The 27,006-nt window shown below is 35.7% G+C and overlaps 1 protein-coding gene across 1 annotated transcript; it reads right to left on the reverse strand.

The window, feature by feature from the left end:
* Positions 1-413: 413 nt before the first annotated feature.
* LOC140149528 (uncharacterized) lies at positions 414-19,027 on the reverse strand. The gene is made up of 4 exons (XM_072171607.1): positions 18,111-19,027; positions 8,329-9,021; positions 7,104-7,142; positions 414-1,439 (listed from the first exon to the last, which is right to left on the reverse strand). The coding sequence occupies exons 1-4, from the start codon at positions 18,421-18,423 to the stop codon at positions 748-750; spliced, it is 1,737 nt and encodes a 578-aa protein (XP_072027708.1). The 5' UTR covers positions 18,424-19,027; the 3' UTR covers positions 414-747.
* Between the last annotated feature and the right edge of the window lie 7,979 nt (positions 19,028-27,006).

A 27,006-nucleotide genomic window follows, 5' to 3' on the forward strand; every position in this document is an offset into this window, starting at 1 on the left:
TACATACATACAAGAAGGCTTTTGTAGCCTGTCATTTCATGAAGACCACAGTGGGTGTGATGATTTCTGACAATGCATTATGAGTCCTAAAGATTGAGTCACATTTGGAATGTGATACTGACCAAATCGAATACTGAACACTATTAACTACAACTAACAACAATAACTGTGATTTATCGTATGGACGGAAAAGTCAGAATTCATAGATTAATACAGGCCTAGCTTGTCATCTTCCAATGACAGGATTATACAGGACCAGTATATAGTCAAAATTTTTTATTTGTATTTTTCTGTTCTAACAAATGCCATATTTTAGTATGACCCAAACAAACCTCACAGCAGTCAAATTTGGTTGACTGCTGTGAGGTTTGTTTGGGATATCTTGTCATGGAAATTTTTATCACTGGGGCATATCTTTGTATTACTTTGTTGTAATTGCAAAATGCACACAAAACTTTGATCTATATACTGGCCCTTAGTAGTTAGTATTGTTATTCCCTTGGGCACTACTCCCTTTCTTACGGAGACACGTGAGTGATTGGTTATCAAAGGATATAATCATTTGAGTAACCAATCAAAATCGAGCTTTTAGATCTCTTGGCACTTATCCCTTCAACCCTACTAACTATTCTTACCATGTCTCCGATTCGCTCAATACATGATATAGTCCTTTTTGTAACCAATCAAAATGGTTCTTAGATGCCGGTAACTTGGCCAGTAGTGCCCATGGGGTTAACATATACATTGCTAAAGCTTCCTGTACTTTCCATCACCACCACCATCATCACTATTGTCATCCTCATAATCATCCTCAACAGTCACTTCAACATGCCCTTCAGCTTCCTGTAAAGTAAGATGCCCTAATGCCAACTCCCTCTCTTCTGGATCCGCTACCATTTGCTCCCGCATTTGCTCTTCCACGGCAACCTGACCTCCGTTATTCATCAGCCTTTCGTGAGTGGCCATCTTCGGAGCGGGGCGTTTCTCGTACAAGATGCACGCAACTGCTGTTAGTACAACCATTCCGTTAAAGTAGTACATGGTAGTAGCTAACTTATATACCCACTCCACCCATCCAGAAGTGTGTTCAGTCGCTATCAAGTCCCCAAATCCGATCGTTGTGAGTGAAACGAAACAAAAATACTGAGCGTCAGCGTGTCCCCAGCCTTCAATACTGGCTATAATAGCAGCAGGAATTACAAGTAGAATGACATACCCAGCAAGGACAAAGATGAGTGTCGTGATGAACAGACGGAGGAAATTTGCACGTATGCAGTGTGAGAGGCCATTTTGTATTTTCTGTGACATAAGCAAGATGCGTTCTTTCATCAAGGTGCCAGACTCGATCAGAAACCATGCCATTAGTGGGATACCAAAGAATGCATAGAATCCAAAGAGGACTTTTCCTGCAGAAGTTGCTGGCGAAAGATGACCAAATCCTGCATGATTGAATAAAAAACACAGGGAGAAACAGTACAAATTAGTTATTTAGTATTTATATTTGAATTGTTGAAATCAACATTATAGGAAACAAAATTGCACAAACTATGTTTCTCCTAAGTATATAAGTTTTGCATAGACATGTCGAGGGTCAGTGTCAGTGACACAAAGACGCAACTCCATTTTGGGCATTCTTAGAAAAACAAGTTCTCAGCGTGATATTGCTCCGCCAACTTTGATGAGTATTATTATAAAAATAGAAATGGGCCACATTAACTTATGTAGTTAAGTCTATGTTTCACTGCCCATTGATTCAATGGATGCTAAAATGGAGTTACTTCTATGTGTTTATTGGAAAGTGCTCATGTTTCGGACAATTTCGATATCCAATCCAAAATCATCATTTTTGCAAAAAAATGAGTTACACCTTTGTGTCACTGTCCCCTCAATGTATGATGGCTATAATAGATAAGGTGTCTGTCTGGGGTGTTTGTTTATATGTATGAGCAAAATACCACCCCTTGTCATTTCCACTCACAAAAAAGAGGGGAGAAAAAAAAGGAGAAAGAGAAAAAAGTAAAGTGAAAAGAGGAGAATTCAAGAGTCTCACCCACTAACCCCACACCTGACTCTGGGGGCCATGGATTTTGTCCACCCTGTCCCCCCCGCTTGCTACTCCCCTGCACATGTTACACCCCCCAATCCTGGATCTGCCACCATGTTAAGGACTTTTAATTGGTGTATTCAAACATATGTGACACGATCAAGGGGAATGAGTCACATGTCGGCAATTTTCAATTTGAAGTTTTTTGCATCATTTTCTGGCCGTTTACAAATCTTACATTTTGATGCAAACCCCATCAAAATCGGACATTTGGTTGCTGAGTTATGAGCAATTTATCAATGGCTAAAAACAATATAAAACATAAGAATTTGAACACTGTTTTTGCCAATATATCAAAAACAATATTAGCGACATCCGACTCATTCCCCTTGATCATGTCACATATATACTTGATGTGACAGCATACAAAGATTTCAGCAGTACATATGTACATGTACTTGTTTAAAGGGCATGTTGGTGATAATAAGTAAATTTTCAAAATGTTCTTTTTCTATTGGTTGTAACAGATCGTGCCATGTATATATATGTGTACATACATCCATATCAAAAGGATGCACTTGTCGGCTGCTACATGCGTCTCTTTGTACATAATAGCTAGGAATAAATACCAGACTCATCTCAAGTGGAGGTCACTTCAAATCATCCCAAGTCACATGGTTTAGGAATGTTCTACTACTACTACTACTAATTGAAATTTAATACCGCGCCAAAAACCAAAACAATTTGCACTAAGCCGCATATTCTCAAAGCATGTAACTTGGTGATGATCTGAAGTCACCGCCACTTGAGATGAGTCTGGTATTTGTTCCTAGATAATTATGTACAAAGAGACACATGTAGCAGCTGACAAGTGACATATGAGCAGTGACCACCTCACTATCCTGTATCTTTATTGTCTTATGATGCCCCTATCAGATTTGGTGTGCACAGGTCCTACATGTACATGTAGGTCCTTAACCTTAACTCCTGTGGAAGGAAGGAAGGAAGGAAGCTAAGAGGAAAGTTATCCGCATCCATTGGCATCACATCCAGACTTATGGACTCTGCCAATTACCGAAGTAGAAGTAGAAGAAGTTGTTTTCCCTGGTGCAATTTTGAACAACCAACCCCTCGGTCGCTGAGCACAAGCCCGACGATATATAGCCAGCCTTGAGTGTTAACCCTACCTACCCAGGCAGCGATTTTGTGTCTATATGTACCGCAGAATCATTGCGCAATCAGATTATGTGAGATGCCGGGCCTTAAAGTCGCTTCCTACTGTTGGATTGTGGAGAGTTACATGTACTAGGGTTAACAAAACATGATAGGCGTGCTTTATGCAGGGCAAGTAATAATGACTATTGCCGACCAGCTATTTGCCTTTTTTTAAAGGAAAAATTCACAAAAGGTTCACTTTTTAGCTCCCACACCCCTCCCCCAACTAAATCATGGCTATAGCCTGATTACTAGTATGTATGCTTGTGTATTTTGTCAATTCTGTGTACACTTTCATTTTGGCCACCATCCTAGTTAATACCCACACCAAGTAAAAGAAAATGAGAATGTTTTGTTGACAAATTGGGCTCAGTTGAAAACCATACACCCCCTATGGAAGACATTTCAACTTGAATAGCGTAGTTATGTTTCCATATTAAGTACTCATAAAACAATCAAATAATCTCTTTATTCTTTTAAGCAAACATTTTATTGTAATTCACATCTACAAAAGGCACTTTTATACAATTAAAATCTGAAGGCATATGTACTTGAATACAATAATACTACTGCTTTACAATGTATGACTGCAGCAGTTCAACTGTCATTGTTTAAAATGTAATATTCCTACAGAAAAATATAGTAATTGGTATTTGTACAACAAAAAAGTTGTTGATTTACATTAATGGTTTTTACTAAAAAAACATGCAATGATGCATGTACATTATTCATGCTTATTAATTCATATTTCAGTGTCATTATGCTTGGAGGTATTGCAATTATTTTTATAGCATGCTAGTAAAAAAAAATGAAATTAAAAAAAATCAGGAACTACAATTATGTCAGAAAAAATAAAGCATTAATTTGTTTCAAGGTAAAAAAAAAAATTTGTATATTGCTTTGACCGATGAAACATATATACCCTGTTTACACTTGCCCAAAAGTCGTAATCGATCTCAGTAAAGTCATGATCCATTTAATTTGTATCATACATGCAAGTATAAATATGTAAGAGTTGTAAATCATTAAATTCATAATGTTGTAATCCCAATGATGACTTCAATCATCATCATTTCATTTCAGTGAATTTGAATAAGTCAAGTCATCATTATTTACTCCTTATCCGTAATGAAAATGAACACGTTGAAATCAAGTTTACTTATCATGACAAGTGGCTGTTACATTTCTATTTAACACCAAAGAAACAAAATCAACTTTCCTAAAATGTGAATTCAGAATCGCATTCAGTGTAAACTACTAGTGATGCTGAATGAGCAGCATAGAAGTAGAAGTGCACAAATGAATTTATGCTAAGGCCAAAAAATAATGTTTGGTTGCCCTCAGAGACCGACCCAAAAAACTAGAAATCTTGGGTCAGGTTTTTTTTGGTTTTTTGGCAATCACTTTTTTAGAAGAAACCTTAAATTTGGACAGTATCAAGGACATTTTATATTTGTTATTCACTTATTTTATTTACCGTAACCACCTGGGTATATAAGCCCACCTTCGGCTATAAGCTCAACCCCTATTTTTTAAAACATTCTGGGAACAAGGGTGCACTCAGGTATAAGCCCAGTACTAAGTTTTGGCCAAGTTCTTAAATCAAATCAATGCTTTGCTCTCATATTTAAGAACAAAAATAAAAAAATATCAGTTGATAATTAACATTCCACACTTATAATTTTAAGAAATTGACATAGATGATAGAAATTACTGGTACATTGGGCATATACCAATGGGGGGTGATTGTTCTTATTTTTATATTTAAGCACTAGCCCTTCCCCGTTTATAAGCCCACCCCCATTTTCGAAGTGAAATCTGCCATCTAGAAGGGTGGGCTTATAACCGAGTGGTTACGGTATTAAGTGCATATTTGATTAAAAACAAGAAGTATTTCCATTTAAATCCAGTCCAAAAACACACAATTTTTTTTACCATTAAATGATCAAGCATTTGTCAATACTAGCCTTTCCAAAAATATCGAGGAAGAGCCCATGAAAAAAAAAAAAAGATCGACCTACAGACCCTCCAAATTTTTGTCTTGGAAGGGCAACCAGACAATTATATTTTTTTGGTCTAATCCACAGACGTAATTCAAAACACAACATTTAAGTCGATAGACTATTGCCCAGTGTAAACACAGGTAAATACATACATGTACATGTACATGTACAATGTTGTTCGATCCAGATCCAAATCCTTCATTTGACCCTCCTGGCAATTAAGTTATAATTTTCAAGCATTTTTTCAGAATTTTAAGACAAAAAAATTTTCTTTTGAAAATTGAGATGGAATCAATGTTGTTCGATCCAGATCCAAATCCTTCATTTGACCCTCCTGGCAATTAAGTTATAATTTTCAATCATTTTTTCAGAATTTTAAGACAAAAAAATTTTCTTTTGAAAATTGAGATGGAATCTTTGGTAAACTAAAAGTACTATTTTTAGCCTACAAAATTCTGAATGCATTTATTTACATACATTATCCAAATATTGAATTTTAAAGTTTCATTTTCAGTTACACATTAGGCTCAATTAAAGAGTTGTAAACACATTTTTTTTCTCAAAATTGTTTCTTTTGTATATATTGTGTGCCATGAAAATTTAGTGCTGTATTATTTCGGAACAGGAAGTACAGTATAAAAATCAATTTTATGCCCTGTCATTTAGGATTGAACTGCATGCATATTCTTAGCAGTTCTACATTAAACCATGCCATGGTGGAAACAGAATGGATTCCAAGAAGCCTCTTTGCAAGGAATTTTTATCAAGTTTGATTCACACTCCACATCGCAGCGCAATGCCATACTTTTACAATGTCGCAGCATCGCAATGAAATTAAAAATACCGCAATGATATATTGTGACATCGTGGCTGCCATGTGGAGTCTGCATCTCCTTACATGTATGGTCATTCTGATTCAAATTTCCACTGCATGATGAGAATTTTCACCACCAAGCTCGTAAAAACCTGGCTCATATTTCATCGCAGCTGCGATGTGGAGTCTGAATCGGACTTTAGGCATGCGAGGGACCAAACATCAAGAACTATAAAAATTATTTAAGTTCAAAAGGTACATTCAGAATAAATGAAAAAGTCTGAAATCTGACAGGAGGAACTCTCATATGCCTGGTATATGGATGAAAATAAAGATATGCAGTGTATGTTAAGATATTATTGGGAAGGCACAGTGTAATTTACCCATTACCAACTTCAAAGTAATGCGCCATATTGCCTTAGCTCCAAAGCTGCAGCACCCATATTTATCCAAAAGTCAAATCACTCATGAACTTTCATGTTCATTTATTTTTCAGGTTCAAATTATTGTTAAATTATTCAAATGCTTATATTTACCCCATAACGTATTTGAGAATAAACATTGACTTTGTTGTATATTTTACACCCTGCTACGATTGGTACACTCAGTCAGCAGTACTAGTGTTTATGCATGCAGCGCGTGCATAGCTGACCCCTGTTCCCACACACACACACAGCGGCCATATGCGAAAGAGCACAGCCAAATTTGCAACGGACCAGCCTCACAAGCTTCAGCGCATTAAACGCTACGATAATACACAATGTTAATTTGAGATAGATAGTGACATTCATACACACAAAAATTTAATATTTGCAATTAAAAACTTGTGTTTTTGAACGATTCTGAATTTGATCAATGATTTATCAATGAAAATGCAGCAATGACGTCATTGGGAAAACGATTTTCCAACTGCTGATTGGTTGATTGCGTCACTGTCAGTGATCTGTGCATGCACGGTACGGAATGATTTTTCGTATGGGTAAAATACACTGTGGAAGGTTGCTTTCTTGGTAAAAAAAAAGTTTACCTTCCCTGGATATCTTGCACAATGTTTTCCTGATCCTGCCTACAATCACATGATTTGGATTCTTTATATACATGTAATTCCTTATGAACAACATGTATACCAGGTCATTTTGGGTGATAAACTGGTCCATATTTTGTGACAGTGAGTCAGTGACAACATGCGAACTCACATTATATTCAATTCATCACATTACCCCCCAAAAGGTAAAATAAAAATCTACCCATTACTCTATAAATGCCCCCTCACCATCTATAACCTTGAGACATTCTACTCCCTTTTAAAATCCCACAATAAAAATCTGACAAATGTGAGCTGCATTTTCTATTTTTTGAATGACTGCATGTCAAAACCATGTTTTGCACTACATTTGTAGTACTAGTAGTAACAAATAGTACAAGTTTGTTTGTATTACAGATGCAACAACTACTTACAAATTGAGGAAAAATTGATCGTGTACTGGTCATTGTAAACTGAAAGCCAAGAGGACAAACACCAGTGAATTGGTGCCCCAAAAGGGCCCAAAATGATAAACAATTTTGAAATTAGCGATATAATACAAATTTTATGGCAAATTATTAAAAGTTAAACATTTTTCCTCAAAGTGATCTTTATAAAAAGCTGATCATCGTATGAAATTTTTCACCTTTCGCATTGAAGATATACATGAAGTTTCATAAAAGACCTTCAAAGAATTTTTTTTTGATCCGCAATGTAATAATTTGCCATAAAATTTGTATTGTATTAAAAAAATGCAATGTGGTGTATCTGGTTGCTCTTAGGTCCCACAAAAATATTGTGCAAAGGTGGGCTACCTGCAAGCCCTGAAATGACTCAAATTTTAACCAAGAAATTCTTGTCATTGAGAATGACAATCCTCCTATGCCAAATCTCATTTTCATAGCCTTGCAGCAAACACTGCTGAACACAGAGACTTACATGTAAAGCAAATTTGGATACACACTATACCATAACATAATTTTGATTTTGTGCAGGCATAAACAGGAGCTTGCAGTGCTTGTACAAAGAAAATTTTGCAACAATGATTTTCTTGTCACTAAAATGGAAGCTTTTAAGGCACAAAGTTGGATACATACTAAGTTTTTGGTTGATATCTGCTAATGTACATTTACTTTAAAAAAATAACCACATCCCTTAAAAAATTTATGAATGAAAAAACTCGCACATATTTTGATAGTTCATGCAGTAATTTCACCCTATAACAGTTATATTCTGCGGTATTTCCCATCACCCATATCCTCATCATCACCGCCTCCATCACTATAATTGTCCTCTACACCTATATCTATATTGGTATCAGCATCAGCTGTCTGCAATGCAAGATGCCCAAGAGCCAATTCCTTCTCCTCCACATCGGCACCCATCTGTTCCTCCATCCGAGTCTGTCCTCCGTTATTATCCATCATCATTCGATGATGAGATACCACGTTAAAGTCTGATCGCAAGTCTTGCAATACACACCCGATAGTTACTAAGAATACCATTGCGATGAAGTAATAAAATGTTGTCCCTAGTTTATAAATCCACTCCTGCCATCCTGTGTTGTGCTCAGTCGGTATTAAATCTCCGAACCCTATAGTGAATATCGCACTAAAAGCAAAATACTGTGCGTCCATATGTGACCAACCTTCAACGTGCGCAAAAATACCAGCCGGAATAACGATCAAGAAAATGTAAGTCAAAACGGCGGCTATGATTATGCTGATGGTCAACCGGACTAGCCGTGCAGAGATGTGATTGGAAAGACTGTTTTGGAACTTCTGGTGAAGGATTTTGAATTTCTTTTTGAAGAGTAGTCCCACTTCAATAAGAAACCAAGCCATGGTTGGGATGCCTATGAGTGCATAGAGGATGAAGAAGATTTTACCGGCATAAGACGATGGGCTGAGATGACCAAATCCTGCATAGGATGATGAGAAAAGAAGCACAACTGTATCAGAATTCACAGAATAGATTGAAGAAATCCAGAAGAATTAAAATTAGCATGCATCAAAATCAAACTACTCATCCAATTTTTTTTTTTTTTTTTTTTGCTGTTGACATTTAGGTTTAATCAGGGCATAGAAAAGAGCAAGAACATTCAAAGGTAAAAAAATGCCATAAAAATGCATGTTTGTGGGCCTTATTTCCAAAAATTGACCAAATAATAAAGTTTTACTTTCATTGCCAATTACATGTAGGACTAACTAAAGGATTAATATTAAGCTATATTGCATTTTTTTTTACCTTTCAAAGTCAGCTCTTAAGGGGTGGTGCAATAATTATGTGTACCCCCGGGGTGGTTAAAGGGGGGCAAGCATTTTTATGGCAGGTCGAAAGGGGGGTCAAGCGATTTTTGCCAGGTCGAAAGGGGGGAAGCGATTTTTGGCACTGATATTTTGGGCACCGTTTCTAGGAAAACGTTAGGAACACATTCAAATACATAAAATTTCATGCTCACTGCGCTCGGACTATATGATAAGACAATTTAAGGTTTTAAATTCGGGTTCCCCAAAATCTTGCATGTGCAAAGGGGGGCAAAGATTTTTTGGCACATCAAAAGGGGAGGCAAAGGGTTTTTTTGGCATGTCAAAAGGCGGGGTAAAGATTTTTGGCACGGCCAAAGGGGGGGGCAGACCATTTTGAGATTTCACCACCCGGGGTAACACATAATTATTGCACAGCCCCTAAATGTTTGTGTTCTTTGAATGAAAATGAATATGATGCACATATTCACAACAAGCTAAAAGAGACCACCTGGACAATTTCCTGTTTTCAACCACCTGTCAATATGTAATAAAAGATGGGATGAGTAGTCATTTTGTTTTGAATGCTTATTCAATTCATCAATATTATATTGCCACAACACAAAAGTTCAATAAGGTTGAATGAATATCCATCTTCTTGCACAACTAAACAAGAAATGTCTTTAAAAAACAACACCACCAAGGAAAAAAGCAGTTTGTCTTTCACCAGCAGCATAACAGTCTATAGAAAGTAATCAACCCATCACCATCTGAACTAGAAGGGGTGTGGACTCGCAAAATACCTTTACCCAACTAGAAGAAGTAGACTAGTGGATTCAGCAAGGATACATATATGTTTGATGTCAATACTGTAGGTATACAGCTATACACATGCTCTAGCTCTGACCGTTTTCTTAAAACCACAACATAATAGGCATGGCAAGGCTGGAAAAATTGGGAATAAATAAAGTTCCTTCACCAGAAGTTAGTTCAGCTACATGTAGGAGCTAGCACCATGATGCTTAAAGTGAAAGCCTCACTTTTGGTTCAAGTTCCTTGGGGAATCAGTCATGGTTATCCATGTAAATTCTGTTCTGTCTGTCATCAAAGTAACAGGTGTATTGTCAGTTCTTCTGTGGAGAACTGTCTAAGCAGGGCTTCCTGTTTATTAAAATAAAAGCCACCTTTTTCAATCTGCATTGTAAGCACTTGTATACAATGAATGGTTGGAAAACATGGTGAAATCCAAGAAGTCAATTCCCATTCCCAGGAAATTTTGCTTTGCATTTAAAGGAGGGAAATATTGCTACATCTGTGGGCCTACCTCAAAAAAAAATTTCCAGGCCTTTCACACCAATTTTTTTTCAATTTGTATTATTATATTGTTTTGTATATTACAATTCCATGATGACATGCCCACATATTGTAATTTTTGATATGACGCTACATACATGTATTTGAATCCAGAATCCAAATGTTCATCCATTCTCTTTTAAAAAATTTTGTAAATTAATCAAATCCCAATCCTGGAATTCCTATTCTATACATTGTATTGATATGTATGTATGATGTCGATAAAAAGTCATAACCATGTACAATTGATATTGAAAGATTAATGATATTTTCAATGTTAGCCATAATGGCCTTTCTACATGCAGGTTCATGACCCAATAAAACTCGGTTTTGAAATGATATATGTATAGCTTTGGCCTGGAATGCCACTAAAAAATGCAGCTTCTGCCTGCTTGTGAATACAATTTGGGATATGTGATGCGATCAAGCTAAATCAGTCGGAACTATTAAATTTTTAGTTTAGTTTCTAAAAGGATAGTAAAAAGCATTTACAAAGCTGCATTTTGCAGAAAACCTCATTGAAATTGAACAACCTGTTGCAAAGATATATATGACTATGAGCAATTATAAAGAGTTTCCAAAAACAAGAGGTAACAAAAGGAAATATTTCCTTTGTTTGGCTATAATTCAAAATCAATGTTTTGAGTTCTGACTGATTTTGCTTGATTGCATCACATACATGTAGGGCTATATCTTTGTGCACAATTTGGGAAAAAGTGGACTTTTTTTTTCCCAAGGGGGGGGAGCACGATTTTGGGAAAAGTGGACAACATTTGGAAAGGACCTTTTGTTTGGGGGGGTTGCATCGCAGTTAAGAACTTCTATAGTGTGTATCATCCGGGGTACTCGAATATGAATGTGACGTACCTGTGCCTACCGGAATACAAAACTAGGGTCTATCGGTGGCAATTTCTGTCTAAAAAACTGGGGTTATTCAGTGGGGTTCCAAGAAAATGGGGTCATTCAGTGGTGAAATGTTAAAAATTGGGTGTCATTAACGTGAGAAAGTGTGTTTCTGGGCAAAAATGTGCAAAAAATGAGGAATTTGGCCGAGTTATGGCTACAAAAATATAAAATTTTCTCTCACTCTCCACTTTGTTTTCCATTTCTATCACTCTCTCTATTTTTTCTTTTTGCATTCATCTCTTCAAATGTAGATAATTTTTCAGTTTTTTTTGTTTTTTTTCGTTTTTCTGTTCCTCTTTCTTTTCATCTTAGGCAAAAAAAAAAAAAAGTTATTACCCTTTTTCTGAGTCACATTGTTGTTTCTTTAAATTTTTTATATATTAAAGTTGAATTGTCATAATTTAAAAAATCTGACATATTCCAAAATTGAGCCTGACAAACCATACAAATTAGTTGCATTTCATATTCTTTCAATATGATCTGTGACAAAATATTTCCGGGAAAAAATTGGCTGACCGACCCTGATCTTGGAGTTACATTTACTTAAGTTAGGCGGGCAGCCTAACTTATTTCTTAAGTTAGGCGGGCAGCCTAACTTATTTCTTTCTTGCGATTTCTTTCTTCTTTCTTTCTTTAAGTTAGGCGTGCAGCCTAACTTATTTCTTTCTTGCCATTTCTTTCTTCTTTCTTTCTTCTTCTTCTCACAATTTGCTACTACTTCCACATCCTTGATCGGATTTTGACCAAACTCAGTCACAAGCAGTATTGGGTAGCTGGCTACAAAAGTCATGGGTTGTTTAACGTCAGAGGTCATCCAAGAGGTCACAGGGGTCAAAAAAAGGTCATTTTAACCGAAAATGCTCCGATTGAGCTGAAATTTAAATGCAATGATCCTTATGACATTCTAAACATATTTTAAATATTTTAAAATTTATTTAAGGTCATTAAGGGGCCATAAAGGGGTCAAAGGTCACGTTTTTCAAAATGCTCCAATTGAGCTGAAATTTAAATGCAATGATCCTTATGACATTCTAAACATTCTAAAAACATTTTAAAATTCATTTAAGGTCATTAAGGGGTCATAAAGGGGTCAAAGGTCAAGTGTTCCAAAATGCTCCAATTGAGCTGAAATTTAAATGCAATGATCCTTATGACATTCTAAACATGTTGAAAATATTTTGAAATTCATTTAAGGTCATTAAGTGGCAATAGGGGGTCAACGGTCAAGTTTTCAAAATGTTTCAATTGAGCTGAAATTTAAATGCAATGATCCTTATGACATTCTTAACATATTTTAAATATTTTAAAATTCATATAAGGTCATTAAGGAGGTCATACAGAGGTCAAAGATCAAGTTTTCAAAATGCCAGCTTTCAACGATGAAGGTATATTAAAACGGCAATTAATGAAACAGTTTTATTAAAATTAATACTATCCAGCACAGTGTTGCTGCTTGATCAGATCGTCACAGTCATCCGCCTAACTTACCTCGTGCCCTTGTTCTTTAAGTTAGGCGGGCAGCCTAACTTATTTCTTTCTTGCCATTTCTTCTTTCTCACAATTTGCTACTACTTCCACATCCTTGATCGGATTTCGACCAAACTCAGTCACAAGCAGTATTGGGTAGCTGGCTACAAAAGTTATGGGTTGTTTAACGTCAGAGGTCATCCAAGGGGTCACAGGGGTCAAAAAAAGGTCATTTTAACCGAAAATGCTCCGATTGAGCTGAAATTTAAATGCAATGATCCTTAGGACATTCTAAACATGTTTAAAATATTTTAAAATTTATTTAAGGTCATAAAGGGGTCAAAGGTCAAGTTTTTTTTCAAAATGCTCCAATTGAGCTGAAATTTAAATGCAATGATCCTGATGACATCCTAAACATGTTAAAAATATTTTAAAATTCATTTGAGGTCATTAAGGGTCATACAGAGGTCAAAGGTCAAGTTTTCAAAATGCTTCAATTGAGCTGAAATTTAAATGCAATTATCCTTGTGACTTTCTAAACATGTTAAAAATATTTAAAAATTCATTTAAGGTCATTAAGGGGCAACAAAGGGGTCAAAGGTCAAATTTTCAAAATGCTTCAATTGAGCTGAAATTTAAATGCAATAATCCTTATGACATTCTTTACATGTTTTAAATATTTCAAAATTCATTTCAGGTCATTAGGGGTTATACAGAGGTCAAAGGTCAAGTTTTCAAAATGCCAGCCAGCTTTCCACGATCAAGGTATACTAAAACGGCAATTTATAAAACAGTTTTATTAAAAGTAATACTATCCAACACCCAGCACAGTATTGCTTGATCAGATCATCACAATCATCCGCCTAACTTACCTCGTGCCCTTGCAAAGGGCACAGTTGCTCTAGTTCTTTCTTTCTTTCTTCTTTCTTCTCACAATTTGCTACTACTTCCACATCCTTGATCGGATTTCGACCAAACTCAGTCACAAGCAGTATTGGGTAGCTGGCTACAAAAGTTATGGGTTGTTTAAAGTCAGAGGTCATCCAAGGGGTCACAGGGGTCAAAAAAGGTCATTTTAACCCAAAATACTCCAATCGAGCTGAAATTTATATGCAATGATCCTTATGACATTCTAAACATGTTTAAAATATTTTAAAATTTATTTAAGGTCATTAAGGGGTCATAAAGGGGTCAAAGGTCAAGTTTTTCAAAATGCTCCAATTAAGCTGAAATTTAAATGCAATGATCCTTATCACATTCTAAACATTTCAAAAATATTTTAAAATTCATTTAAGGTCATTAAGGGGTCATAAAGGGGTCAAAGGTCAAGTTTTTAAAATGCTTCAATTGAGCTGAAATTTAAATGCAATGATCCTTATGACATTCTAAACATGTTGAAAATTCATTTAAGGTCATTAAGGGGCAATAAGGGGGTCAAAGGTCAAGTTTTCAAAATGTTTTTAATTGAGCTGAAATTTAAATGCAATGATCCTTATGTCATTCTTAACATGTTTTAAATATTTTAAAATTCATTTAAGGTCATTAAGGATGTCATACAGAGGTCAAAGGTCAAGTTTTCAAAATACCAGCTTTCCACGATCAAGGTATATTAAAACGGCAATTAATGAAACAGTCTTATTAAAACTAATACTATCCATTCAGCACAGTGTTGCTGCTGGATCAGATCGTCACAGTCATCCGCCTATCTTACCTCGTGCTCTTGCAAAGGGCACAGTTGTTTTAGGCGGCAGCCTAACTTATTTCTTTCTTGCCATTTCTTTCTTTCCTCTTTCTTCTTTCTTCTTTCTCACAATTTGCTACTAGCCTACTACTGCCACATGCTTGATCGGATTTCGACCAAACTCAGTCACAAGCAGTATTGGGTAGCTGGCTACAAAAGTTATGGGTTGTTTAACGTCAGAGGTCATCCAAGAGGTCACAGGGGTCAAAAAAGGTCATTTTAACCGAAAATGCTCTGATTGAGCTGAAATTTAAATGCAATGATCCTTATGACATTCTAAACATGTTTAAAACATTTTAGAATTCATTGAAGGTCATTAAGGGGTCATAAAGCGGGTCAAAGGTCAAGTTTTTCAAAATGCTCCGATTGAGCTGAAATTTAAATGCAATGATCCTTATGACATTCTAAACATGTTGAAAACATTTTAAAATGCATTTAAGGTCATTAAGGGGGTCATACAGCGGTCAAAGGTCAAGTTTTCAAAATGCAAGCTTTCCACGATCAAGATATATTAAAACCGCAATTAATGAAACAGTTTATTCAAATTAATACTATCCAGCACAAAGTATTGCTGCTTGATCAGATCGTTCAGAGATATTCTCATCTTCTCTGGATCGTCACAGTCATCCGCCTAACTTACCTCGTGCCCTGGCAAAGGGCACTGTTGCTCTTGTTAAGTTAGGCGTGCAGCCTAACTTATTTCTTTCTTGCCATTTCTTTCTTCTTTCTTTCTTCTTCTTCTCACAATTTGCTACTACTTCCACATCCTTGATCGGATTTTGACCAAACTCAGTCACAAGCAGTATTGGGTAGCTGGCTACAAAAGTCATGGGTTGTTTAATGTCAGAGGTCATCCAAGAGGTCACAGGGGTCAAAAAGGTCATTTTAACCGAAAATGCTCGATTGAGCTGAAATTTAAATGCAATGATCCTTATGACATTCTAAACATATTTAAAATATTTTAAAATTTATTTAAGGTCATTAAGTGGCAATAAAAGGGGTCAAAGGTCACGTTTTTTAAAATGCTCCAATTGAGCTGAAATTTAAATGCAATGATCCTTATGACATTCTAAACATTCTAAAAACATTTTAAAATTCATTTAAGGTCATTAAGGGGTCATAAAGGGGTCAAAGGTCAAGTGTTCCAAAATGCTCCAATTGAGCTGAAATGTAAATGCAATGATCCTTATGACATTCTAAACATGTTGAAAATATTTTGAAATTCATATAAGGTCATTAAGTGGCAATAGGGGTCAAAGGTCAAGTTTTCAAAATGTTTCAATTGAGCTGAAATTTAAATGCAATGATCCTTATGACATTCTTAACATATTTTAAATATTTTAAAATTCATATAAGGTCATTAAGGAGGTCATACAGAGGTCAAAGATCAAGTTTTCAAAAGGCCAGCTTTCAACGATGAAGGTATATTAAAACGGCAATTAATGAAACAGTCTTATTAAAATTAATACTATCCAGCAGTGTTGCTGCTTGATCAGATCGTCACAGTCAGCCGCTTACTTACCTCGTGCCCTTGCAAAGGGCACAGTTGTTTAGTTAAGTTAGGCGGCAGCCTAACTTATTTCTTTCTTGCCATTTCTTTCTTTCTTTCTTTCTTCTTCTTCTCACAATTTGCTACTACTTCCACATCCTTGATCGGATTTCGACCAAACTCGGTCACAAGCAGTATTGGGTAGCTGGCTACAAATGTTATGGGTTGTTTAACGTCAGAGGTCATCCAAGGGGTCACAGGGGTCAAAAAAGGTCATTTTAACCGAAAATGCTCCGATTGAGCTGAAATTAAAATGCAATGATCCTTATGACATTCTAAACATGTTTCAAATATTTTAAAATTTATTTAAGGTCATTAAGGGGTCCATAAAGGGGTCAAAGGTCAAGTTTTTCAAAATGCTCCAATTGAGCTGAAATTTAAATGCAATGATCCTTATGACATTTGAAACATTTAAAAAATATTTTAAAATTCATTTAAGGTCATTAAGGGGTCATAAAGGGGTCAAAGGTCAAGTTTTTCAAAATGCTTCGATTGAGCTGAAATTTAAATCCAATGATCCTTATGACATTCTAAACATTTTAAAAACATTTTAGAATTCATTTAAGGTCATTAAGGGGTCAAAGGTCAAGTGTTCCTAAATGCTCCAATTGAACTGAAATTTAAATGCAATGATCCTCATGACATTCTAAACATGTTAAAATATTTTACAATTCATTTAAGGTCAATCATTAAGGGGCAATAAAGGTGTCAAAGGTCAAGTTTTCAAAATGGCAGCTTAATCTTATGCAGCACAGTATTGCTGCTTGATCAGATCGTCACAATCATCAGCCTAACTTACCTCGTGCCCTTGCAAAGGGCACAGTTGCTCTAGTTGCCATTTCTTTCTTTCTTTCTTCTCACAATTTGCTACTACTTCCACATCGTTGATCGGATTTCGACCAAACTCAGTCACAAGCAGTATTGGGTAGCTGGCTACAAAGGTTATGGGTTGTTTAATGCCAGAGGTCATCCAAGGGGTCACAGGGGTCAAAAAAGGTCATTATAACTGAAAATGCTCCAATTGAGCTGAAATTTATATGCATTGATCCTTATGACCTTCTAAACATGTTTAAAATATTTTAATATTCATTTAAGGTCATTAAGGGGTCATAAAGGGGTAAAAGGTCAAGTTTTTCAAAATGTTCCAATTGAGCTGAAATTTAAATGCAATGATCCTTATGACATTTTAAACATTTCAAAAAGATTTTAAATTTCATGCAAGGTCATTAAGGGGTCATAAAGGGGTCAAAGGTCAAGTTTTCCAAAATGCTCCAATTGAGCGGAAATTTAAATGCAATGACCTTATGACATTCTAAACATGTTAAAAATATTTTAAAATTAATTTAAGGTCATTAAGGGGCAATGAAAGGTCAAAGGTCAAGTTTTCAAAATGCTTCAATTGCGCTGAAATTTAAATGCAATGATCCTTATGACATTCTTAACATGTTTTAAATATTTTAAAAATCATTTAAGGTCATTAAGGGGGTCATACAGAGGTCAAAGGTCAAGTTTTCAAAATGCCAGCTTTCCACGATCAAGGTATATTATTATTAAAAAGGCAATTAATGAAACAGTCTTATTAAAATTAATACTATCCAGCACAGTATTGCTGCTTGATCAGATCGTCACAGTCATCCGCCTAACTTATCTCGTGCCCTTGCAAAGGGCACAGTTGCTCTAGTTTTCTTTTCTTTGCTTTACATTACAAAGTTATCTCTTTCCCCTTTCACATGTAGCACATAACTTACCAATAGTTGTGATGGTCGTAACACAGAAATAAAATGCATTGACCACATCCCATCTATTATGGTATGTCCCCTCCACTACTTCATCTGCGTTGACCCCAGAATGAAATGCGTCATGAAGTTTATGTACAACTGTAAGCAGCTCATTGACCTCAACATCTTTGTGCTTGCTAAGAAAATCAAATATAGTCTGGTTGATGTCAGTTTTGGTGACCTTTTCGTAATGACCTTCTAGGACGGAAAAAATACCGGCACCGACGAAGAGATAAACGATGCATGTGAGGAAGAGGATGAGAGCTCGCCAAAGTGGATCCATGGTTTGGAAGTTAAAAGATTGAAGGCACTTAATGTGAATAATTTGGTATGATATATTAATCCAAGTTATGCTATCATATGAAGATAGCAGGTTAAATATGTAGATGTAGTTCTAACCAGTCTATCAGCTATGAAGGTTTAGACTAGTTAGTCTCAGTTAAAATCCAAAGTTCAAGGACTAGCTAGTATTTCCATTTACCATCATATGTAGTGTGTATAAATAAGATGCCGGAGTCAAACTTGAACTTGATACACTTGCCAATTCTACAGTCTATGCACAGATGACTAGATCTCCAAGAAATTTATACATGTAAATAAACACTTGAACAATTCAATGTTTGTACTGACCACAATACATGCACATTTTATGCGTACAGTCTAGTAGTAGTAGTAGTACAAGTTATCAGTAATAAAATACGACAGAAGTTCCATGTGAAGTTGCAGCTGCTATATGTAGCTGGTCATCAGATATGCATACAATCAGTAAATTATTACTAAACCAAGCTGATCCACAGAATAACTTATTTGAGCATAATCACACAGTCGCAGTAATGGCCGCACACCACCTTTTACACAGTGCATAGAGAGAGAGCAACCAACGCCATGAGATGACATACAGCTACATACCATGCATCAACAAACACTGGGTCAATAATACACAGCATTCATACCTGGAATATGGTTGCCAGAAAACCACACCCACACTCAACAGGTGTTTTACAAATCCACCCAAGCACGTGCATTGGCCTCTACAATAGATACTGGGTATGCAGCGTTAAAACACCTATGTGGGTGTAAAAAGTGAAAGTGTGGAAACAATGTCTCACTGTTGGGGTTGAAAATAATCATTATTTGCTTTTTCAAGGGAAGCAAGTGTCCAATATAATATTATGGAATGTCATTTGTGCCATAATTTATATTACATGCAGGCTATCAAAATAATTCACCTTCACTGACTATTCTGGAAAACAATGTTTCCGGGCAATGTTTACACAGAATGTATTTAATAAATTCTTGAATGTGCTTATTTGTAGTGCATTTACACTTTTAAATATGAAAATGAAGACATTTTTCCGGGCATTTTTCAAATAAAATGATTTAAAACAAGAACTCTCTTTAAAAAAAAAAAAGACAACACCATGGATGAAGATCATGTTTTATAATAATTTTGCATTGATAAAACTGGAATAATGGTAATATGTTTTGTGTATGGAATTATTAAGCGTGTGGGAAATAACAAGTATTTCTAATTTCTTGGCAAATACCACGAAGGACACACTGGGAAATACCAAGCAGAGGCTCCGGAAGATTTTGAATATTGGGGGGGCCCAAAATTTGTGGCCTTCTCCGAGGCGCCAAACGCTGAAGGGGTGGGTGCGGGGGGTATCCTCCCGGCGCCAAGCGCTGGAAGCTTTTGACATGCATACATTTTTACATGAATTGTACCTTACATTTTGTATTCATACCCTAAAATAATGAATTTTACCTTAAATTTATGAATCTGACCCTAAAATTATGAATTTTACCTGAAAATTTATGAATTTGACCCTAAAATTATGAATTTTACCCGCAAATTTATGAATTTTACCCTAAAATTACGAATTTTTCCCTAAAATTATGAATTTTACCTCAGATTATTGGGGGGGGGGGGCTCTAGGGTACTTGGGCCCCCCACCAAAATTATTGAGGGGGCCGGGCCCCCAGGCCCCGGCGGTTCCGGAGCCACTGCCAAGAAATACTAAACAAATTAAAGTGGAGCCATCACTCATGACTTGGTGGCCAAAATGGGTACAAAAAGTTAAAGCCATTATGTATGATCTTATAATATCAAATTGGGTAATTTTTTTCAAACCTGATTTTTTTGCATACTTGTAATGTTTACACATGTCCCAACTTGCACCTAAATGGAATCAGCCAAATTTGTTGTCTTTGTAGGTCAACAGAGCAAAGTTCGACATATTATCATAATTTAAAATTATGATAATATGTCCTCCCATAGAACTGCATGTTAAATGGCCAAAATAACCAGTGGGGCAAGTTCTTTCACTTTACCTTGTTATTTCAACTTAAAATGAAAAGGTTGAGGCCCCAAGAGAGGGGAGGAGCCTGAGGGGGAGCCAATCTCCTATTTGTATGATTTGTATGTTGCATTTTTATTTGTAATGATGTTAAAGGAGGATTTTGTGATCCTATTCTTTGGTTCATCTCAAGTTCGGTAGTGACATCAATACCGACAAACCGCTCTTGTATGTATGCATGTACACACTGCGCAAACTTAACTCATGTGTTTCAATACTAGCACCAGCAGTGGCATAGCGTGGGTCATCATATGGGGGGGCACTGACCATGATTGGGGGGCACAAGCCATTTTCCGGCAATTTTCCTATGTGATTTTCTAAAATTTCAGATCGATTGGTGGGCACATGCCCCAGTGCCCCTATGATGCTACGCCACTGGCCACCAGCGAAATACGAACCTACTAAATTTTTTTGGTCTGTTTAGAAAAAAATGTGTATCTTCAATACAAAAGGTCGAAATTTTCAAATGACCATCGGATTTTCCTCCCAGCTACATACACTTTAAATACATATCATTAGATTTAAATAAATCCAAGTAAGGTAAATCATCCACAGTAAAGTGCTCAACCAAGAAGGGAGCTGGAATACATTTAAAATAGACTTGGTGATTTAGTAAAGCATTATTTACAATATTGTTTCGGCTGGCCTGCATGAAACAATATTGTAAATAATGCTTTAATAAATCACCAAGTCTATTTTAAATGTATCATTAGATTTATAAATTTTACTTTGAGGAATTTTAAATATGAAAAATAAAAAATATTTTAATTTTTAATAATTTGCCACAAAAAAAGGCAAAATTATTTGATATCATAAGGACATTCCTCATTTTCAGAATACAATTTGATGTCTGTTGTGCTCTCATGTCCAACAAAAAAAAACTGTGCAAACGTTGCTATCCGATCCCTCATCAAGGGTAATAGTAAACTTTTTTTGTCCATTTTGTCCATAGAGTTATGGCAACTTAGAGCAGGTTTCTACACATCAGTGTATGTGGACAATCGTCACATGGTTGGCAGCTGTGTTCATTCAAATGAAATTTATACTATAGACGAATCCAAGGAGCCAAGTCATGGTCAGGATTTGGTCGGCCATCTTTGGTTTCCCGCTAGCACCAACCTGGTGTTTTGAACGCCCGATTGTGCAAATAAAAGTCGCCTAACACCTAGAGAAGATGCAAAGACGAGGAGGGTTAATAGAATAATATATACAATAGAGGTAATCCTATCGCATCTATTCATACATACCCCGGGCATACATAGTCCTTTTGTTCATCCATTTGTACATCTTTCAACAACTCCTCCTATACCTTTGTACAGGAGCCAACCGTTGTTAATCCGTGATGAATCCACACTTTTAATGTAGCGTATGCGCTTAACGCTGAAGCGAGACTACGCTACGCGAGAAGCTGCGAGAGCGCCAAAAATTCGTCATGCCTGGAACCTTTGTGCGTATGCAAGCTTACAAGTTGAATTCAGTATTTTTCAGGTAGCGGCTAAACTTTGCCGTTTTATTCTGTAGTTTTATTGCTGATATTAACAGAGAAATCATCGAAGTTTTTGTAAGACTTAGTGATAATGATTAACTGACATTTTCTCGTAAAATAATCGTGAATTATACGATCTTTAGCTTCTTTTCGTTGTTGAAAGGATTCAATCATTTCACCGTTGTTATCGCCGTTTATCAACTCGCGTTCGGCGCGTCTGCGCAGTTTACTTCGCCGGTCAGCTAAAGCTGCCCTCAAGTAAACCACGCAGACGACGCGTGCCGCATCGTTGTTAAACGGTGATGAACAACGGTGAAACATGATTGAATCCCTAAATGAATAGATGCAACGGGATTACCTGTGGAATTATCTCTATTGTATTATTATATTAACCCTCCTCGACCTTCTCTAGGTGTAAGGCGGCTTTTATTTGCACAACTGTTGGAACTGTATTGTGTTGTAAACTCATTCTTTTGTCTACCTGTGTTTTCGCGGAAGGTGTAAAACGGGTGATGGAATGCAGTTTAAAATTTCCGCCAAGGCCGAATCAGTTCACATTTTGGATGCATTGTATAGCCCAGGCATTGTAGCCGACGGGGACCCAACTAAAGGCTGCTAGTCAGGTGTAGGAATGCGTGTATTTGGATTCGTCTATAGTAGCCTTACGCTTGCAGCAAGTTGTCTTGTGAGTGTAGATTGTATATGTAGACTAATTGGGCTATTCCAGTTGAAATCCATACACCCCCTGTGGAAGACCTGATCTTAATCATCCACACAGGGAGTGTGAATTTCAAATAAGGTTAATGGGGTAAGACCGTTTGAAATATACACCCCCTCCCCCTAAGTGGGAGATTAAATGTCTTCTACAGGGGGTGTATGGATTTCAGCTGGAATAGCTCATTGTACCAGGAAATGAATACAAGTTGCCAATAAGAGTCACATCAAAGTGGACCATTATGACATTGGACATGGCTGTATGTCCAGTATAAAGTCAAACCTACATCAAAATGGGGCAAAGGTTATGTTGTCAACTAAAGCCCTAATGTACAATTTCCTTCAAATTTTTAATTTATTATTCTATACTCAAAATGCTGAAATAATACTAGAAATAATTTTTGGGAAGAGTTTCTGAATTTTGAGCTGCAATAACAAGGTAAAGATAAAGAAACCCTACTGGTTACTTTGGCCGTTTAACATGTAGTTCTATAGGAGAACATGAAGTCATAATTTCATGAAATTATAACTTTGCTCTGTTGCCCTACAAAGGCAACAAATTGCCGAATGAGGTAAATCAAATTCATTTGAAAGAAGTATGATGTTTATAACTATTTATTAATGGACTTGAATCCAGTTGAGAGCAAATTACACTTAAAGGGGCATTTCGTGATCCACAGCCTCATCCCCCCACATTAAAAAAAAAAAGTTGAGATTTTTACACCACTGGATACCTCTGGCTACATAATGTTTATGTACCAAATATTTCTTGCAGATTAATTCGCTTAGCAAAAATATCACAAATTTGAATTTCGTTCTGGTGCACCAGAACGAAATTACAACACATTGTCTATGGAGCAGTGTAATACACATAATCATGCGTAACTCGCAAACGCAAAATCAGAATCAACTGAAATTTCGGAAATAAGCTTTTTTCGTGGATATCTACTGAAAAATGTCATAAAAAGAGGATGCTAGGATCACAAAATCCTCCTTTAATGGACAGATAGCTATAGGCCTATATTATTTTCTTATTTTCACTATTGCATTAACTATTATTATTTCCATCCAGTCAAAATGGTGCTATTCCTGTTTTAATCCATACACCCCCTATGGAAGACATGACCTAATCTTCCACACAGGGAGTGATGATGATATATTTAAAAAGTAGTACGTCTTTCACAAAAGATGTAAGCAAGCTCTAAAAGCATTTACACTGTAGCCTAACAATAGCAAAATTGATATTTAATTTTGTAGGCAAAAATGAATCTTCTTATACTCTCTTAATAATATGACCTTCATAAAATTTGAAAAGAGGTTTTTTCATTGTGCAATTTCATCCTTTTAAAGAACTCTTGGCTCAGTTAAGCTTCATTTTCTCTCTCAGGCTAGCTTCAGACTCCGTATTGTACGTATAATATTGTATGTACAATACTTTTCGTGACGTCAAAAAGTATTACACGTGCAATAAATATACGTGCCACGACGAGTTGAATCAGATTAAATAACGCGCTTTAACCCTTACGGTTCATTGTTTGCTATAAATCCAAGCGAGGTCACCAGAAAATCTATGCAAGAGAAATTTCTACTGCTGATGATGAAAAATCCTAGAGTGCGTTTGGAGGTTTTTTTCTGCACTTTACCAGTAGCCCTAATAAATTCATAAAACAATAAAAATCAAATAAAGATTTAGGGCAAATGTTTTTACTCACTGCTCATCTGATCCACTTTCCCAGGAAACTAAATACCGATACTCCTTAGTTTTTCCCTGACTTTCCAGACATAATTATGAGTAAACATCAAATTTAATGTTTACAAAACAATCAAATATATATACATTCTTTTGCATTTTGTACATAAATATTGATATCAATAATGTAGGCCTACAAACATTAAAAAAGGGGCCTAAGAGTATGTCTATTTTTAATCATATACTAATTCCGCCATGCCCAAACATATCTTATTATGAAATCGTGTAATGGAACCCAAATTCCAATCAAAAATAAAAACAAATTTGTTATCAAATACACTAGGCCTATACATTGTATTATAGGAATTTAATAGATGGTTCATTTTAATAAATAAATAGATTAACACGGGTAATGGACAAGAAATATTTGGCAATACCGGATTTACCAGAGAGCCAGTGGATAAAGAAATTAATTAAAATTAAAACAAATTAAATGAGAAAATGAAAGCAAGGCCATTTTGGTGGCTGTTAAGTATTGTTTTAGAATTCGAAGGAGTCCTAAATGTTATCCTGGCCCCAGGACACTGATTAATGTAAATTCGACCCATAGTTATTTTATCTACTTTTGCCAGCATTCAACCTGTTCAATGTGATTTATGCCTATTTTAATAAAATTCGAAATCTGACGTATCAACGTTGTATCGTGCACAAATTATGATTCGAGACTATTTCATTTGACACGGTTGTATGGATTTCAGAAGATCGGTCCTATAATAGATATCGATTAGAGAATTACAGCAAGAGGCTTTGAGGATGCCGTAATCCTCTTGACCATCAACCAATCAGAGAGACATATTTCAGAAATATATTCAGTAGGGCTGAAACTCTTTCAACTCTGAAATATATATTTCAAGTAATCTCGTTTCACACTTTGGCTTGCAATAAAGCCACGAAGGGGTGGTAATGTTAATATACGATTTCAGTCAAATATTGGTGCAAATATACGATTTCGGTCAACTATTTGGCTCTCCTTTGCCCAAAATTATGAAATGTTTATTAGTAACAACAACTCTTAGGAGGGTTTTCGAGTAATTTTAGCGAAATAATGAGGTTATATAAAAGAAAACCCACTTACAATTTTGGACGCTTAACTGTGGTGTTCTAGGGGAATTAAAAGATCACAATTAACATGTTTAATTCAAAATCGTTGTCCTACAAGCACATATTCAGATTGTGTGAACATTACAAATACAAACAATAAGGTTGAAAAATAAATAGCCATTTAAAAATGATTTTAAAAGATCGCGTCTATTTTGTAGCTTTATGACACTGAATAGGCCAAATATCTGCCTCTGACGAAAAAAAAAATGTTTTCCATGCTGATTTGTTTTTGTAACAAGTACCGTATGTCATTTCAAAAAGAAAGAAAAAAGGCGGATATTACTTTTAAAACTCAACGCATTACTATTAATACGCCTATAATTAATGAATGAAAAAGTATAGAAGGCGTTGCATCCGGTTCTGATGAGGGGGGGGCACAAGCCGTTTTCGGCAGTTTTCCTATGGGATTTTCTAATATTTCAGATCAATGGGGGGGCTTCCGTTCCCTAACGCCACGGTTACTGCATTAACACGTTTATGGATGTATTGTGATGATCATAAGTAGGCCTATCATAACATGCCTCAACGATATCAATATGTAAAAAGGTGTTGTAAATTCATAACACAGCGTGTTATAATGTAACGAATGCTATGCCAAAACTTTAAAAATTAACAAAAATATCAGTATCAATAAAATCAGAACCAGAATAAATACAAAGGCCTACAAATAATACTTTTAAACTTTCTAAATCAATATATGACTAAATATCAGTATAAATGAATCTCTAAATCAATTAATCAATCAGTTATCAATCAATCAATCAATAAATCAATAAATAAATAAATAAATAAATAAATAAATCAATAAATCAATAAATCAATCAATAAATAAATAAATAAATAAATAAATAAATAAATAAATAAATAAATAAATAAATAAATAGGCCTAAATAGATAAATCTATAAATAAATAAATAAGATCTAAATGTGCCATTTATATTATTATTACAATTTTAATATTAAATAAAATAAAACAAACGAAGACGGGAAACAGTTGTACAGCAAATTTTCGGTACTGGGCGTACCTTCTTCAGGCTTTATTACATATGAAATGACACATGAAAACAATCTAAAAACAAGCAAGAAAAATAATGCGTAACACGTAAAAAAACAAGCATAAAAAGATCGCGACTTAAAAACAACGCAGTGTGAAGATCTATAAAACGCGCGTGAAAAGAGGGGGGACCTATTCAATAAGATTAAGGCCTTCGGGTTGAAGGAATGAAGTTTGTTGATCCAGAATTTCTCGCGCTGCTGACGTCTAAATTTGGATTGGCGACCAGTGATTCAATGACCGTGACTTTGACATCATCGATGCTATGATCTGGAAGGGAAAAGTGCACGGCAACTGGCTTGTCTGCGTGTTTGGCGTGGTGCTTGATGGTACATCTGTGGTTACGCATTCTTTCTCTTATATTATTACCAGTTTCACCCACATACTGAATGTTGCATTTG

The sequence above is a fragment of the Amphiura filiformis genome, chromosome 4, assembly GCF_039555335.1.
Source record: "Amphiura filiformis chromosome 4, Afil_fr2py, whole genome shotgun sequence".
In the NCBI taxonomy this organism is placed as follows: Eukaryota; Metazoa; Echinodermata; class Ophiuroidea; order Amphilepidida; family Amphiuridae; genus Amphiura; species Amphiura filiformis.

Excerpts from the sequence above, each read along its gene's own strand:
- LOC140149528 (XM_072171607.1), bottom strand. The coding sequence starts at position 18,423 with ATGGATCCACTTTGGCGAGCTCTCATCCTCTTCCTCACATGCATCGTT. Across the intron at positions 9,022-18,110 it reads TACGACCATCACAACTATTG|GATTTGGTCATCTCAGCCCA; the intron begins GTAAGTTATGTG and ends CATCCTATGCAG. Across the intron at positions 1,440-7,103 it reads GTGCAAGATATCCAGGGAAG|GATTTGGTCATCTTTCGCCA; the intron begins GTAAACTTTTTT and ends TCAATCATGCAG.